The sequence below is a fragment of the Microtus pennsylvanicus genome, chromosome 10 (genome assembly GCF_037038515.1).
Source record: "Microtus pennsylvanicus isolate mMicPen1 chromosome 10, mMicPen1.hap1, whole genome shotgun sequence".
Classification (NCBI taxonomy): domain Eukaryota; kingdom Metazoa; phylum Chordata; class Mammalia; order Rodentia; family Cricetidae; genus Microtus; species Microtus pennsylvanicus.
The window spans coordinates 46,181,224-46,198,025 of NC_134588.1; the positions used below are offsets into that span (position 1 = coordinate 46,181,224).

General features: G+C 49.8%; 1 protein-coding gene across 1 annotated transcript in view; it reads left to right on the forward strand.

The window, feature by feature from the left end:
* Nucleotides 1-16,802, forward strand: part of Nmnat2 (nicotinamide nucleotide adenylyltransferase 2) — a 164,159-nt gene that overhangs the window by 122,460 nt on the left and 24,897 nt on the right. Inside the window, exons 2-7 of the mRNA XM_075988245.1 lie at nucleotides 2,560-2,648; nucleotides 3,344-3,411; nucleotides 5,868-5,946; nucleotides 10,214-10,340; nucleotides 12,442-12,522; nucleotides 13,809-13,853. Coding sequence (XP_075844360.1) covers nucleotides 2,560-2,648; nucleotides 3,344-3,411; nucleotides 5,868-5,946; nucleotides 10,214-10,340; nucleotides 12,442-12,522; nucleotides 13,809-13,853 — 489 coding nt within the window. The remainder of the gene's footprint in view (nucleotides 1-2,559; nucleotides 2,649-3,343; nucleotides 3,412-5,867; nucleotides 5,947-10,213; nucleotides 10,341-12,441; nucleotides 12,523-13,808; nucleotides 13,854-16,802) is intronic.

Here is a 16,802-nt window from a genome sequence, read left to right on the forward strand (position 1 = left end):
AATGCAGAGAGAGTCATGAGGTCATGCAAGCTTGACTGAGAACCTATACCTAGGCTTGCTGTTCCCTCCCCCTTCCACTCACAGATTTCCCCCATCCCAAAATTCATACCTCAGGGCTTCAGGGCTGGCTCAATCATGAAGGGTTTTCCTAAAGATGGAGGGGCCTGACTTTGATCCACAGCATCTACTTAGATGGCATGGAGAGGTGGCTCAGTACTTCAGAGCACTTGCTTCTCTCACAAAGGACACAGGTTCAGTTCCCCAGATCCGCATGGCAGCTAGCAACCATCTGTAACTCCAGGTCCAGGGGGTATGAAGCCCTTTTCTGGCCTCTAAGGGCATCAGGCATATACATGATGTGCATACATACATGTAGGCAAAACACTCATACATATAAAAAGCATGGCAAAAAGTCAGGCATGGTGGAGCACCTTTAATCTTAGCACTGAGGTAGGGACAGGTGGATTTCTGTGAGTTTGAGGCCGGCCTGGTCTACAAAGCAAGTTCCAGAACAGACAGCGCTGTTATGCAGAGAAATCCTGTTTCCAAAAACCAAATAAATGAATATTAAAATTAAAAAAAAAGGTTCACTGGCCAGGAAGTTTGGACAGTCAATAAACTCCAGGTTCAGAGAGAGATCTTGTCTCAAAAAAAAAAAATAGAGGGGGCTTGAGAGCTGGCTCAGAGACTAAGAATGAACCCTGTTTTTCCAGAAGACCTAAGTTTACTTCCCAGCATCTGCATGGGGCTCATAAGCTCCTATAACTGTAGCTCCAAGGGATCTGACACCCTTTTCTGGACTTCTCTGGCATGTGCATGAGGGTGCATGCGTGAGTACACACACATACACACACTCATAATTATAAAGTATATCTTTTGTAAAAGTAAGGTAAAAAGTAAATGAGGAAATCAGTTCCTGCCTCCGCAAGAATATGTACACACACACACAAATATAAAAACTTAAAAATAATGCAACCTGGTAGAATTTGCTCGATGGGCTCCCTAGAAAATAAAACAGGGTTAGTGAAAGGATTTTTAAAAAGTGAAGTTGTTATGGTTTAATGCCGCTGTTCCCCGAGGGGTGCAGCAGCAGACATGCTGTAGGTCCCTGAGTGGCGGCAGTGGGAGCAGGCCATGAGACCATGCCACAGGTCACAGAGTGGCGGCAGGTGGCAGGCAGAGGGCAGCCGGTCCCGCGACCATGGTGGGCCAGTGGATCCAAGGCAGGGAGCCACATGGTGGGTGAGAAACAGACAGATGGGCACGCCATGCAGAGTGACGTTGGATATTTATTTAATGGGTTATGGAAGGGAAGGGGAAAGGGAGTAAGATGAGAAGGGAGAAGAGCAGAGAGAGGCAGAGGGTGGTGGAGGAGCCATGCAGCAGCTACCTCATTGGGAGAGTAACAGAAAGGGAAGAGCACTCAGGCTGGAAGCAGAAGGAAGATCTGCCTGCCTCAGTGGGGTGTGTGTGTGTGTGTGTGTGTGTGTGTGTGTGTGTGTGTGTGGCGGGGCATGGGGGCAGCTCTTGTCTCTTTAAGGGACAGGACAGACCATTACAGAAGTGGATATCTTTCGGTGGGCCCTGCTGAGGTTCACCACTAAGTGCAAAAGCCATCCACAACAGAGTTGGTGCATGAGGTTCCAGGTGGGGTGTGAGGAAGGTCTCCTGGGAGTGGGGACATGAGAGAAGCAGAAGGACAAACAGCGGATGGACAGACAGAACAAGGAAGAGATGAGGGGAAAAAGCAGCAAGAAGAGAAGGAGGGGACTGTGACTTTTAAAGGACACAGATGACGGCAGAAAGGCTCCTGGCAGCAGATGGTGACTTCACTGCCTTGGCAGCTGAGGCAGGCTGCTGCGGTGGTGGAAATAAACTACTAGACTTTAAAGCTTTTCTGATTCACTAGTTTTCTTACGAACGTGAGCCTGGGCTTGCCTGATCAATTTGGGTAAGGAACGGGACTCTCGTAAGGAGGCTTTTGTTTGGTCTGGCTTTTTATCTCAAGCAACTGTAACTCGCTAGGCTGGCGGTTAACTCTCTATGGTTATGTACAGGTTAACTCTCTATGGTTATGTACAGGTTAACTCTCTATGGTTATGCACAAGGCCCTTTACGTTTGTTTTCCTATTTCTTCCTTCTGGGTAATTGGGTGAGGCAATCGGCCCATCTTTCATATTCTAAGGAGGCTTCCTTTTTCTGTTCACTGGAATTTCTGCAAGAGACAATAGGAGTAAATTCCAATCAGCATCTCTTAGTGCTCCTTAACGAGGTTCTTGTTTAAACCCCTCAGACTCCCATGACTCCTCCAGCTCAGACCCCTTACCACTGAATTAAGCCTTGAATTATGATTAAATTCTAACTCCTTTCATTTCTAGGGCTAAGGTCCGCCTCCTGGACCTTTGAGTCACCACCATTTGCTTTGAAAGTTGACACCTTCTATTTAAATAGCAAGCACCAAACCTTAGTGGGTTCGGGGCCAAACAGATTGATTTCAATTATCACCTTTAATCCACCTCTCCTCTCCTGTAATATCTTGTAATTTCTTCTCTTAATTAGAAAGAGCCAGGGATTATCTGCACAAGACTGGAAGATTCATTGTGATTGGTGGAATTGTCTCTCCTGTCCACGACTCCTATGGAAAACAGGTGGGTTTTCCCTTCTCCCTTCACCCTCCCTCCTCATGACTGCTCCCCTAGATGAAGTTGACCCAGCGTGGTCTCTGAGATTCCTGAAAATGCAGAATGCCTAACAATAAGCATCTGGCTTTCATCCCTGGACCACAGTCAGACCTGGGTGTCTGGCCACAGCTGAAGGGCCAGGTGCCCATGACAGCCAGATGCTCACAGAGAAGAGTGAGTGTGTCTGCTCCCTGGAACTGTGCTGGGCTCCAGATTGGCAGCGGGTTATGGGTTGAGCTACACTGGACAAACAGTTCCTGCGATTTTTATTTTGGAGAAAGCATCCCAGTGCCTCTTATAATTTGCCACAGGTCCCCCAAAATGTGGGAACTTGCCCAGTCATTTCTGTCTGTCCCACAGATACTCTAATCACCAAACCAGGCTAACCGAGCTTAAACCAGGTCAAACCTTAGTAGACTGGGCATTGGCCGGTTTGGATTCTGATGCAGTGGGTTACACCGTGCATCCTTCATTCCTTTCCTTTTCCCGCTGTCACTCAAAGCCTGTGTGTGTGGCAAAGGGACAAGTCTAGGGGTCCCAACTCTCGTTTCCTCTTACCATCAAACATGACTACACTTTGTAATGGGGTGGCTTATGCTGGTGTCTCTGGGCACTATGGGAGACTGGGGCCACCTCCTACTCACTGTGTGGTTGCTTCCCAGGGCCTTGTGTCGAGCCGGCATCGTCTCGTCATGTGTCAACTGGCTGTCCAGAATTCCGACTGGATCAGGTAGGGCTGCGAGTGATGCCAGAGGCAGATGGTCCTGGGGCTTCCTGGGATGAAATGGGAAAGAGGAATTTGGAACCCACAAGGGTGAGGAAGTCGGAGAGAGATTAACCCCGTACCGGTCATAATTAGGTAGCTCTCCAGTGGTGGCCCAATTGATAACTTTGTTTATTTTTGAACCAAACAATCAAAATTAAAGAGCTATCTTACAGAGTTTTGTACCTGTGCGTCCTGGTGTGATTCTTAGAGTTTCTAAAAACATCACGGCAGGGAGGAGCCTGGTCCCAAATCCCAGATGCCTCTCATTCACATTCCCACCGACTTCCATGAACTAACTCTCAGCCACAACTCCCTTTCTTTCAGAGAAAGTCTGTGGCCCTTGATTACTGCCCACTTCTGACCTCAGGGTCCCTCAGGGGTCCACACTGACTCCCAGACGAAGGTGCTCTCTAGGGTACCCCTACCAACTCAGACCCTGGTCACTGCCGTCCCTACCACCCCACGCACATCACTAGACTAGCTGTGCAGCTAAGACGCTAAGATGGCAGCGCTTCCCATGCTCTGAGCCAGCAGTGTAATTAAAGCAAGCTTGCACTAATTATGCTAATTATGTCCCCCACGTTCCTACCGTTATAATTTGCATGAGAAGATGGTGTTTAAAAAAAATAATGGCACATCATTTGCGCTTTAATTTCCGACAGCGGAAAAATAAGCAGCACCTAGAAGTTTCCATGAGGGGAGGGGCCTCGACCTCAGAGTGAGGGGTGCAGTTAACCCAGGAGGAATGGGCCAGCAGAACTTAGGGCAGTCAAGGACAGCACGGTCATAATTAAGCAGCCGTCCATGTGGCCCTGCGGGGTGTTTGTATGAGAAGCCTTGCCCTCGAGGGACTTCCTTTTGGCTTGAGGACTGGAAAGATGGCTCAGCAGTTAAGATCCCTGGTTGTTTGTCCAGAGGACAGGAGTTCAGTTCTCATACCTACCTTGGGCAGCTTACTCCTGCCTGTAACTCTGGCTCCAGGGGAGCTGACACCCTCTCTGGCAGGCATCTCATGCATAAATAAAAATAACTCTTTAAAAAAAAATAAAATACAGGAGCTGGAGAGATGGCTCAAACGGTTAAGAGCACTGACTGCTCTTCCAGCGGTCGTGAGTTCAATTCCCAGCAACCACATGGTGGCTCACAATCATCTATAATGAGATCTTGTGCCCTCTTCTGACCTACAGGCAGGACACTGTATAAATAAATAAATAAATCTTTAAAAAACATTAAAAAATTAAAAAATAAAATAAAACACACAGTTGGGTAGAGAGTGGCTGCTTTCTCAGATGAGAAACAGGCCTGGAGAAGTCAAAGTGCTGGAAGACAGTCCATCTATGATCAGGTCAGTGTCTGAAACCACATCTCTTGCTGCTTAGATGACTTTCTAATTGCCCGTGGGAAATGAATCCAGAGAACATACTGGGCAGAAGCTGTTCCTGCTGCAATAGTTTTTTTTTTAAAAAAAAAAACATTCTGGAATAATCCCTTCATTGATCTGATGGATAGTTACTGAGTGACTCCACCTACCCCACGTGGAAGGTCAGAACTGAGGCATCTGAGGAGCCTGAGGATGAGCTCTGGGGAGGGAAGCTGGGTAGCTAGCCCTGACTCTGGGTACCCATTTGGTGAGTCCACGGGTTTGCTCACCTCCCATACTCATGTGCACAGGGGCAGGACAGGAGGAACCAGGCGAGGGCAGGCAGACCCCCTTCATTTTCACTTAGTAAGACCTCGACTCAGGAAACCCAGGGCGCCTGGCAGGCAATGGGCAGGGATGCTCAACCACGAAGAGAACATTTCAGAAATAGCTCAATTTAGCAGCTCATTAAGTTGGCAATTGAGGCCAAGTGAGGCATCAGTCTGGGGCAGGATCCCTGCTCACTTCCCAGCGTCCTGTGCAGGAGGAGTCGGCTGGCCTATGGGTTTGTACCCTCTAGTCTAGCTGTCAAGCCTTACTTCCAGCCTCCGGGCACTGCTCCTCCCAGCTGAGGCCCATGGGGCTGCTCTTCCAGGGCTTGCTCCATCCCTGCTTGCTGAGCTCCTGGTTCATTTAATCCTATCACAGTCCCGCAAGAGCCTGAAGATTTCCCCTTTCCTTGTGAAAATAAGCAGGAGCCATCCTGATAGGCACTTTGTATATAAAATCTCCCAAGTCCTCACACTAGAAAGAGTGCTGAGCTGGGGTTAAACTTGGAGATTCACGCCAGCATCTTCCTCACCTGCCTGTGCTAGATACTTCTCATTTTACAGAGAGGGAAACTGAGGCTCAGGAGCCTATTTCACAGCTGGTTTAACCTAACTTGAGGTCTAAGCACACAACATGGCCAGGTCTGCTAAGCTCCCTGAGCCGTGGGAGGAAGCAGTGGGGAGACAGGGCGTACAATGGAGACTAAGGACAGCCTCTCTTGTGACGGCAGAGTGGACCCATGGGAGTGCTACCAAGACACCTGGCAGACGACCTGCAGTGTATTGGAACACCATCGAGACCTCATGAAGGTGAGCCGGGCCGTGGCCAACGGTGGGTGGATGAGCCGGGTGCAGGAGAGGGGTGGGAGAAAGAGGCTGCTGGCCTGGTGCCCTGCTGCCCTGGCATCTGCTTCCTGTTTCCCTGCCAGTTGTTAGGTGGACCAGTCTGTGTATGGCTCCGGGGAAGATAGTGGATTAGGCCCCTGGAGCAGCACCGGCCTTGCTCCCTTACCTTCCACTCTCTGACTTGTCCTCCCATTGGGGGTTAATAGGATGTTGTTGGGGCTGGACTTGGCATGGGCGGCTGTCATCAGCTGGAGAAGCAAGTTCAAAGAGGGACCAAGAAGAGACTAGAGCTGTAAGGCTTCAGTGGGGAAGGGGGCCGGCTAGGCAAGGGACAGAGGTGCCCTTCGGGCTGAGGATGTAGCTCAGTTACTAGGGTGTTTGCTTAGTATGTGTGAACCCCTTTGAGTTTGGTCCCCAGTACCACATAAAAACGGGGATGAGCACCCCTCTATTGGGAGGTAAGGGTAGGAGGATCAGAAATTCAATGTTGTTGGCTGGGGCTAAAAAATGATGTTCTCACCATGAGAACCCATAGCATCAGCTAAGCGGGGTTCACAGGGGCTCACAGAAACAGACGCGACAAACACGAACTCTGCATGGGTCTGGGCTAGGTCCTCTGTGTATATGTTATTATATGGTATGGTTGTATAGTTTCCTGTGGGACTCCTATCATTCGGAGTGGGCAGTGTCTCTGATGCTTTTCCCTGAACTTGGAGCCCTCTTCCTCCTGCTGGGTTGCCTCATCCAGCCTTGATAAAGTGTGTGCCTTGCCTTATTGTAATTTGTTATGCCGTGTTCAGTTGATATTCCTGAGAGGCCTGCTCTTTTCTTTTTTCTTTATTTCTGTTTTTTTATTTTTGAGGGGAAATGGAGAAGGAGTGGATCTGAAGTGGGGAAAGATGGGGGGTTGGGAGGCGGAGGTAGGCAGACTACAGTTGGTATGTAATGTATATAAAGAGAATAATTAAAACAAAACTAAACAATGTCCTCTTAGAGTTGGTACAAGTTGCCAAGTTCCCTCCCCATCTATTAGGGACCCAAAAGGTCCCACTCCAGGACAGGAGGTCACACCTAAGGATCAAAGCTCCCTCATTCCCACACATCCTTCCACACAAGAACCTTTTGGGTGATGGTGGCTGATCCCCGCTTTGCTAGCGGGTAACAGGAAACACAGTGAGGAACCTGTGAACCTGAGGACACACAGTGACATTTATTGATCCAGGATGAAGGAGAGCGCCTATGTTCCCCACTGCAATCCAAAACCTGCAGTGTCCTAGGGCCGGCTGCTTACCCAGCAGCACCAGCCACAGTGTGAGCAGAGCGCCCTCCGCAGACCCATACCAGCTCATGGAGTTGGCGGTGGCAGGATGAGAAACAGCAAGATCTGTGGCCAAACCCCTGACTGACAGGCTGGTAGACACAGCAAGCTGTCCTGGGTGGACATTACCCTACACTCTGTGTGGAGAGTCCCCAGCCCTAAGTAAACTAAGCAGCATTGTTCTGATCCCAGGAGACCTGCATCCTGCCTGTCTCCGTGACTGACTGTCGTCATCCTCTCTTAATGACGCAGTCCCTGACCGAGCGATACACATTGTACCAACCACACAGCTGGGCTTCATTTTACCACATGGGATTTAGATTCCAAAGGAAACCAGGAGCAAGAGGAGCATGGAGGGCCACCAGACTGCTGCTTTCCAATCTATTAATCCAATCTATTAAGTTCCTCTGTAGAATTAAACATGACCAGTCTTTCAAAACCCTTCAGAGCTATCCTGATTCCTTTGTGGTCCTCTTGAAGGGACAGTGAGACAGGGTTCCTCTCACTCTTCCGTGGCAGTCGCTACAGCGGAGTGACAGAAGATGTCTTGGAGCCGACTAGATGGCTCAGCAGTTAAAAGCGCTAACTGCTCTTGCAGAGGACCGGAGGTCAGGGGATCCGATGCCTCTTGCCCCTGCGCTCCTATGCACCTACCCACACACAGACACACATGCATGCATAGAATGAGTGACACAACCTTTTACGAAGAGACACCTCGTTTCCTGTGTAAGGATGGGTCAGTCAGGATAGGTGAAGAAGTGGTGAGACAGCAAGCAAAATTATCAGTGGCTCACCTCAGTTTATCTCTCACACTTGCCAGGTGAGCTGGGGAGGGGACTGTCACCTGCCACCTGTGTTCGGTTTAGTCTCACAGAGGCCTTCAGCTCTCTGCTAAGGGGAGAGTCGGAAACGCTTGCAGCATCTCTGAATGCTGTCCCGGTTATAATGACCATAGAACCTGGCAACTGTTTTGTTGTCTAAATGCCCAGTCTTCCTGGGCACTTCCTCTTATACTCATGCCCAAAGCTTGAGCCTGAAGTCCGAGAAGTGCACCCCCAAGCTCCAGCTGTAATAGTGCCTGACAGTGGCTGGCTGACGGTAGAGGTTACAGATGGTCCCCAGCCTCACAGCCAGAGCGGAGCTGCTTTCTCATAACCCCTCCTTGCCCCGTCCTGGCATGAGACTGGTGTGCCCGGCTTGGAGGATAAACTTGCCAGGGGGCTGGCCATTCAAAGTTGGGTTTGTAAAAATTGCTGAGGACAGGAGAGTTATGGGAGACTGAGCAGGACGCAGGCAAGGGTAGAGTATGTGACCAATCATTTTCTCCCCGGTCAGAGCAAGTCAAATGGAGCTAAGGATGCAGCAAGAGAATCCCTCAGCCGCAGAGCAGCCATTAAGAGACAATGTGGCACTGTCTTTTTTGGTGATAAAATAATAAAAGGGCAGATCACCCTTCTATTCTGTCAGCCAAGCGAGTCAGAGGAGCCCACAGAGCAGGCTGGGACGCTGCCTCACGGAGGAAACTGAATGTTGCTGCGACCTTCTTATGATAGGAGCAGATGGAAGGATGGATTAAGCCACAAAACAAATGCCTGCTCTTCTAGAGCTCAGATGGACTCCAGGCATTCCGCCTGTAGCATGGCTTATAGAAACTGTACCCAGAGGGCTTCCTGGCCATCCCTGGGGCTTGAAAGTCCTCTCACTGCAGGACTTCAATCCTGGAAATGCAATGGGCACCATCACCCCAGAGATGCAGGCTTTTGGAAAGGAACCTTGAATATGCGCTTAGTCCCGTGGTTCTCTGCCATTCTCTGACCCTGGGTAAAGGAGTTGCTTATGGCTCCCCTGAGGCTACATTCTATTTTCCACGTCACTGGAGGGAGCAGTGGGTCCTGATAACACATGTTAATGAATAATGTATCTCAAGACACCTGGTGGCTCTGAAGTGTGATGAGCAGGCCCCAGGGGACTTGGAATTCACCCCACACTTCCTGTGACACAGATACATCCTGCCCTGCCTGGCACTGGTCTCTGGCTGGTTGTGGTATTGAATGTCTGGCCTGTAGAGGCTGAGGCGGCCGGCCGATGATGCCTATGGTTGGGCTGACCTTTCCCACACCTGCTGGGCTCCCTCATGAGATGATCTCTTTTGAGCCCCAAGAAGTAGGCAGGGCTCACAGATAGTCATGGCATACAGAAGGTTACACAAAGCCCTGCCAATGTCAGGCACTTCAGAGGCACTTTGCATGGACTTGCTCAGATAATTCTACCACAGTCAAAATGGTTTAAGGTGGGCCTGTATTCCTGAGGGACAGTCCCTTGGCCAGGAGACCGATCTGCCCAACTGGGCTAACTCCTAAGAGAGGAGATTGGCTGATTTCCACCTAGATATAGATACACACACACACAAGGTGTGTGTGTGTGTTTACTATAAAGGATGGCTAAAGCCTGTAATCTCAGTACTCATGAAGTAGTGACAGGTGGATAGAAAATTTAAGGTCATGGGTGGTAGTGACCTTTAATCCCAGCACTCAGGAGGAGAGGCAGCTAGATCTCTGAATTTGAGGCCAGTCTTGCTACAGAGCATATTCCAGGACAGCAAGAACTACACAGAGAAACTCATCTCAAAAAAAAAAAAAAGCAAATTGTATTGTATTATCATAAGGTTCAGGGACTGCTCAAGGTCACATGACTAGAAAGTGAAGAGCCTGAACTGGGGTCCAGGGCTGTTGGATGTCACTTCCCAAGTTTTCTTGCTGAGTTACCCTGTTTCCTGCCACTGTAGACCATCCCTAGGCTTGAGACTGCCTTACTCTGCTTGGCAGACAGATGTCCATGGCAACAACTGGGCCATGATTCTCAGCACCGTCACTTGCTTAAGGACACTGACTCAGTACTTCTCCCTTTTCCCAGAGGGTGACTGGCTGCATCCTCTCCAACGTCAACACACCTTCCATGACACCTGTGATTGGACAGCCACAACATGAGAACACCCAGCCCATTTACCAGAACAGCAATGTGTCCAGCAAGCCCACTGCAGGTAAGAGACACTGGGCAAAGATCTCCTTTACCCAGAGTCACCTAGAGGGCCCACCCAGCATTTGAGTTAGTCAATCTAGAAAGTGGAAGAGCAGGAGGAGGGTGAAGCATAGGAAAGAGAAGGGAGGAGGGAGGAGGTGGGGAGCAGAAGAGAGGGAGGAGGGAGGAGAGGAAAGGACAGTGTGCCTTCTTATGTATTTAAATATAAATATAATTGCCTTAATAGGGATTTAATATATGAAAGGGAGCATTTTTCTTTGCCTCCTCCAGAGAGGTTGAGGGTCTCACCCAGGGTCACAGTGAGGAAGTAGCAGGGCCATGAGTCACATTGCATACATAATGCCCATACTCTTAGCCACCTCCTCAACAACAAAGAGCAAAGCCATCAACACTTTCTCCTCCATGCTAGTACTGTGCGCCTTAGGGTGCTTTGTGCTCAGTCTTTACTTCTGTTCTCCTTAAACGCAGCGATTCTGTGATGTAGATGATGTCTTTCCTTTGACAAATTAAACAACGAAGATCTGGAAACGGTTTGTGGTTAGTCTAAGTTGAACAGCTCAAAGGTTGAAGAGCTGTCAGGTCCAAGGGACATGCTCTAAGGGATTCTCCCAGGTCAGTTCCAACAGATGACGCTGGGTGTGCTGGCGGATGCCTGTACCCCAGAACTTGGGAGGAAAAAGCAGAAGGATCAGGAGTTTAAGGGCAGTTTGGTCTACATGAAATGTTGTTTCAAACAAAACATGTCGGCTGGATACAAATTCTAAGAGAAACCACATACTATTATATTACTGGCTTTTTATAAATATAGTAATTTACACAGAAAATCTAGGATTCCATAGTTTGCATGGAGTTATACTAAGCAAGTTTTGGGACTAGGGCCTGGAGAGATAGATCACAGAAGAGCCACAGAGGCCACCTCTCAGCCAGCTAGGGTGCCTGATTACTGTGAAGACCACCTGCATGGACAGGCTTGCTCTCCTTAGCCTAGCAGAGGTGACTCCGGTTTTGGGTGCTACTGTCTAGTGGGACAAGTGGCTAATGACAGGCTTGGGACAAACCCACTGAGAAGCTCATGAGAAGTGTGTTAGTGACAGCGGCTTCCCATTGTTGTGACAAATGCCTGAGAAAATCAACCTTAAAGGAACAAAGATGTATTTGGCTCAAGTTCCAGAAGCTTTAGTCCAGGGGCACTTGGCCATGTTGCTTTGATGCTGTGGAAGCATACAGCATCATGGAAGTGGATGGTGGGGGGAGGTGGCTCACTTTGTGGTGGTCAGAAGCAAAAGGGGTGGAAGGGAGAAACCAGGACCACACCGAGTGACCTAATCTCTTTCGTTAGACTCCTCCCCCTAAGACTTCTACTGCTTCCCACAGTATCACCTGCTGGGGACCAAACTTCAACACGTGCCTTTGGGGGACATTTAAGATTCAAACCAGAACATTAAGAATTGGAAGAAGTGATGCATGCCTTTAAGCCCAGCACTTGGGAGACAGAGTCAGGAAGACCTCTGTGAGTTCAAGACCAACCACGTCTACAGAGCAAGTTCCAGGACAGCCAGGGCTACACAGGGAAACCCTGTCTTGGGGAGAAATAATAAATAGATAGATAGATAGATAGATAGATAGATAGATAGATAGATAGATAGATAAAAGAATTAGGAGAGCAGCAGTATAAATGCATATTAAATTTGCAGTCTGACCCAACATACGTGCATTTATACTCATTAAAATGGAAGAAACTAACACACCAAGATGCTAAGGTGTGGATCTAGCTAGATGTAGGATCATGAGTGCTGTTTCCTTTTCTCTTTATGTATCTCCCTTCTCTCTGCCTCTATTTTCCACTTTTCAACAATAACTATGACAAGAAAGTAGCCTGTGGCTCACAGTGCTTGTGCCTTAAACTCTGGAGGAGAAGAAAGAACTTGTGGCTGTCATTGTTGTGACCTTTCTCTCTACCCTCCTGCCCACCTTCCACTTTCCAGTACACCCCTCCCCGTACACCCCTGTGGTTTAAAGTGGCCCCGGTGCTGTGCTGACCTTAGTGTCAGCTGTGAGTGGTCCTTTCCCTCTGTCTCCGTCTGTCTTCTTCTCTCCCATAGCCAAGATCTTGGGAAAGGTGGGAGAGAGCCTCACCAGGATCTGCTGCGTCCGCCCTCCCGTGGAGCGCTTCACCTTTGTAGGTAAGGGCCCATCTGTCTTCTTCCTCCTCACCTCTCTTAATTCATCAGCGAAGAGCCCCACCTCCTGAAATTCATAGACTGAATTGTTAATCCCCCAGGGGATAGTATTAGGAGCCACGGTCTTTGAGAGATAATTAAATCGTGAAGGTGAATTGCACACAAACAAAATAAATGAAATGTAATTTTAAAATGTCTTATAAAGAAAAGACCTTGCAGAACTAGCCCACCCCGTCTACCATCTGAAGATACACGGAGATGATGCTACCCACGTTGGCTCCTTCACCTTAGGCTTCCAACTTCCAGAACATTCAGGAATAAATTCCTGTTGTTTGAAAGTCACCCCGCCCATGGTATTGGTTGTAAAGCTTGAATGGACTAGGACACCCTAGTGGGGTGATCATTTGTAGAGCAGCAGTTGAAGAGACCAGAGACAAGCAGGGATGTCCAAGCCTACAGTGTCAAGAGGCGATGGGAGCGAGAGGATGCCGTGGTCCTGGAAGGCCTTTCGTGGTCCTCTCCCTCCTCCAGTCTGTGTTCATTCCTCACCTTGCACTCCGTATGTCTACACACCGGATGTTTGCCATGGGGCCTGGCTCCTGGCTCGGGTAGTGGCTGTTCTCCAGTGGGCACAGCCTCTGTCCCTAGGCCCCTCTCTCCTTTGGGTGTTTCTCCCCTGCTCACCTCTAATTTACTCTAAAAAAGAGCCCCAAAAAGAGCCAAAAGAACTTTTTTCCTTTGGGGCTTCCTTTTGCCCTAATGGAGGTTTCCAGTTTGGGGCTTATTGATAGGGAACTAAGAGACAGTTGAGGAGGCAGAGGCAGGGATGAGGCAGCTCGGCTGTAGATTTGTGTGCACTTACGTGTACCTTGTACGCCTCCGTGCAGACAGTGCACACTAGGAACTCGTGCCAGAGGCTCTGGTCTTTCGTTCTTCCTGCCAGCTTCTGCTACATCCCACCGAGGATATGGCTCAACATCCCAATCTTTAAACCAGGAAGCAATGGAAGGAGAGGAGGCCATCTCCTGTGACCCCAAATCCCGCGCCCCAGGTTCTAAGGGCACGGTTCTGGTGGACACACGAATAGAAGGCCCTCAGCATGAGTGTCTGTCATTGGGTTCCCCGGTGAGATGATCTAACTATGAAAATCCCAGAAATATGAAGCTCTGCCCTGGGAAGGGAGGGGATGCTCCCTGCCATCTGATCTTTCCCCATCCACCCGCAGCTCCCCAGCACACTCACTGAGGTTCTCAGCTCCCTAATGCCCCCCCCCCACTCTCTCTCCCCAGATGAGAATGCCAACCTGGGCACAGTGATGCGGTATGAAGAGATTGGTGAGTAGAGCTATGGAAGGGGAACATTTGGAACCTCTGGTCTCCAGTCACATGGAAGCTGCAATGCCAGGGAGGGTGGAGGTTTGAAACCTCTGGAGTCTCTTTGCAACTGGGTCTACTATCAGAATCATCCTTCTACAGATCATCTTAGATGCCATTTAACATTCCCTAACTAGACTCACTTCCAGTCGGAGTGGATCAACTGGCAATCTTCCCCTCACAGCTTCCCCTCCCTCATCTAAAAGAAGGAAAGCTGAGCATCAGTGCTAATGAGAGAGACCATTGTGTTTACCCACCGATACTGCACACAAACAAGACAGTGTCCAGTTTCCAGGGCTTTAAAGTAGAGAAAGAGGCAAGGGCTGACTGGCTATGGTCTAGGTGAGACCCTGTGCTCAATCCAGAGTAGGCAGAAGCTGGTACAAACAGCTGTCTGCTGGGAAGGCGCTGACAGCTATGTAAATAATTGAAGCAAATCAGAAACTGAAGACTTGGCAAGATTCCGAAGATGGAGGGGGACCCCCAAATGCTGCAGCTGGAAAAAGATGAGAGAGGCAGCCCAGAACAGAGCTGGCACAGGTGGCGAGGAGGGTCAGCGGCTCTCTAGAAGAGGCAACTTGGTCTCGAACCCACACAGATTTAACTTCTAGCTGCCTAGATGCCTTCCTCAGGCTCCTCTGAGTGTGCCCTGGGGGGCTGGGCTTCTGCTGTGGATCTGCTGTGAGCAGTATGGAAGTGATGACTTATCCACTATTTGACAACTGTGCTAAGCAGAGCCATGAGTGAAAACGAAATACTGGGAGCACACAGTTAAACCAATTGCATGAAACCGAATCAATGAAGGAGTATTTAGGTGCTTTTCTTCCTAGTTACCGTTGTAGACTTTAACAGCCTTCATCCGTCAGCTTATTCGCTCTGAAGTCTGCAGGAAAGAGGGCACCTGGCTTTCTGGACAAAGAAAGCAGGTTCTATAAGCCCAAAGCATCCACAGGCAGAGATGGGGCAAAGCTGCCAGGATGGGGCTCAAAGCCCTGCACCGCCTCCCTGCAGTCCTTCCTCTCAGGGACTGTCACCCCACTGGCAGTCTCTGCCCAGCAGAGCTCAGAACACTCCTAGGATTTTCTATTGTGTTCCAGTGTGTGTTTGACTTTTTCATGTTTCACAGACTTTGTATGGGACTTCTGGGAACCTGTTTGCCTCCCCGGCACCCAGAGCACATTTTAGGCTATGCTGTCCCTACTGGGGGATATCCCCTCTGGCTCTAAATCTGCTGAGCCACCTCTGACCCCCTTTGCTCTCCAGAAGGGAAAAGGATTCCCAGCATCTGAGAGGAAGGGATAATGGGCCAGGGAATGAAGAATTCTTGGCTTCTGAAAGGGAGAGCGGTGCGGGCCCCTGCTGGCAGATAGACTCCGGGTTTGCAGCAATACAGGTGGCAGCTGCCGTGGTGGACCGTGGGAGCTGGGGTGGGCCACTGGGCTACACATAGCTGGAATTCCTGAACGGGGAGAGTTAGAGGGAGAGGACTGATTCTGGCTGCTGGCCCTGGGTCAAGATGACCAGGGAGGGAGGCGGAGCCCAGTGGAGGCAGAGGAACTAACCTGCATCCTGACCCTTATGTTCTGTGAGGTTCTGGTACTTACAAGGTTCCCTTAACGAAACCCCCTGCATACTCCATGAGAAAAAGGCACCTTCTCCTAACTTGCTTGGCGTCAGTTTTCCACAGTTGGTTGCTTCCCCTGGGGCTACCCCAGTTGAAGTAGACCGGAGATGTGGAAATTACTGCTGCCCTCCAGTGGCTTCATGTGGGACCACAGACTCCGCCAAGGTCACCTGTCTGTTACCAATAACTGGTCTGCTCTGGTCCTGGGGGAAAAAGTCAGAAGTTACACCACCTTTCTGTGCTTTGGCTCGTTTGAAAAGTCTGGGCAAGAAAGGGAGTCCTAGCATGAGAATGGGAGCCCCCGTTCAAGGTTTTCAGCCTCGGTGCTGCCAGTTTCTAGGGGCAGATAATTCTGTGTGGGTGGCTGCCCCGTGCACTGTGGGATGCTGGCTTAGCAGCGTCCCATCCACCAGATGCCAGTGACACCTGTCTCTGCTCCCCAGGCATGAAAACCAGACCCTGTAAAAAATGCCCCTAAACTGCCCAGGGGCTCTCAGGCAGCCTGTGAGACTCTGTACCCATATCATCTGCTGGCTTAACTACTCACAATGTCTTGAGTTCCCTCTGTCTGTGCCAGACACTGCCAGGCCCTGGGACAGAAAGACAAATTAAGGTTCTGTACCTGAAAAGATCATTGGTTCATATAAGCTCTCAACACTCAATGGGCTTCCCCTGCTGGGGGCTGGCATGCAGACCCCGGTCCAGTGCAGACATTGTCCAGACATCTGGACAGTGAGATGTTGGCTGTTTTCTCTGCCTGTTTCGTTCCCATCTGGAGACTCTCAGTTGAACAGGGGCAAGCTCAGCCTCTGAGAGTCCTTGCCTGGTCCTCGGGGGTAAGTCAGGCTCTCAGCAATCAGGGGCCATGGTAGCGGCTGTGTCTGGAGGACTGCTGGCCAGCTCTGCACAGGTGCTTTGTGGTCTCAGACACATTGGGCAACGCTGAAACATGGGCAGCCTGGGACGCATGCGCAACCCTGGCGTGGAACGTCAGAAATCTCTAGGACCCCCTACCTCTTTGTAATAAGCAACTGTTTCATGGCGGTTTTAAATGACAATGGGCCTCGCTGGGAAAATTCAAATTAGGCTTAATGAGGGAAGAAAAACAACTGTCAGGCAGGAAGCACCACGGGTAAAGGGGAGGTGGTTCCAGCCTTGCTTCTCAAGCCCTTTGAGGAGGGTTATGGCCTCAAAAGAGAGGGCACAGCTGATCAACTCAGATACTTCACTGGCAGTCAGTGGTCTCTGTCCATCCTATCCCTACTATGTTGGCACTTGTCAGGGGA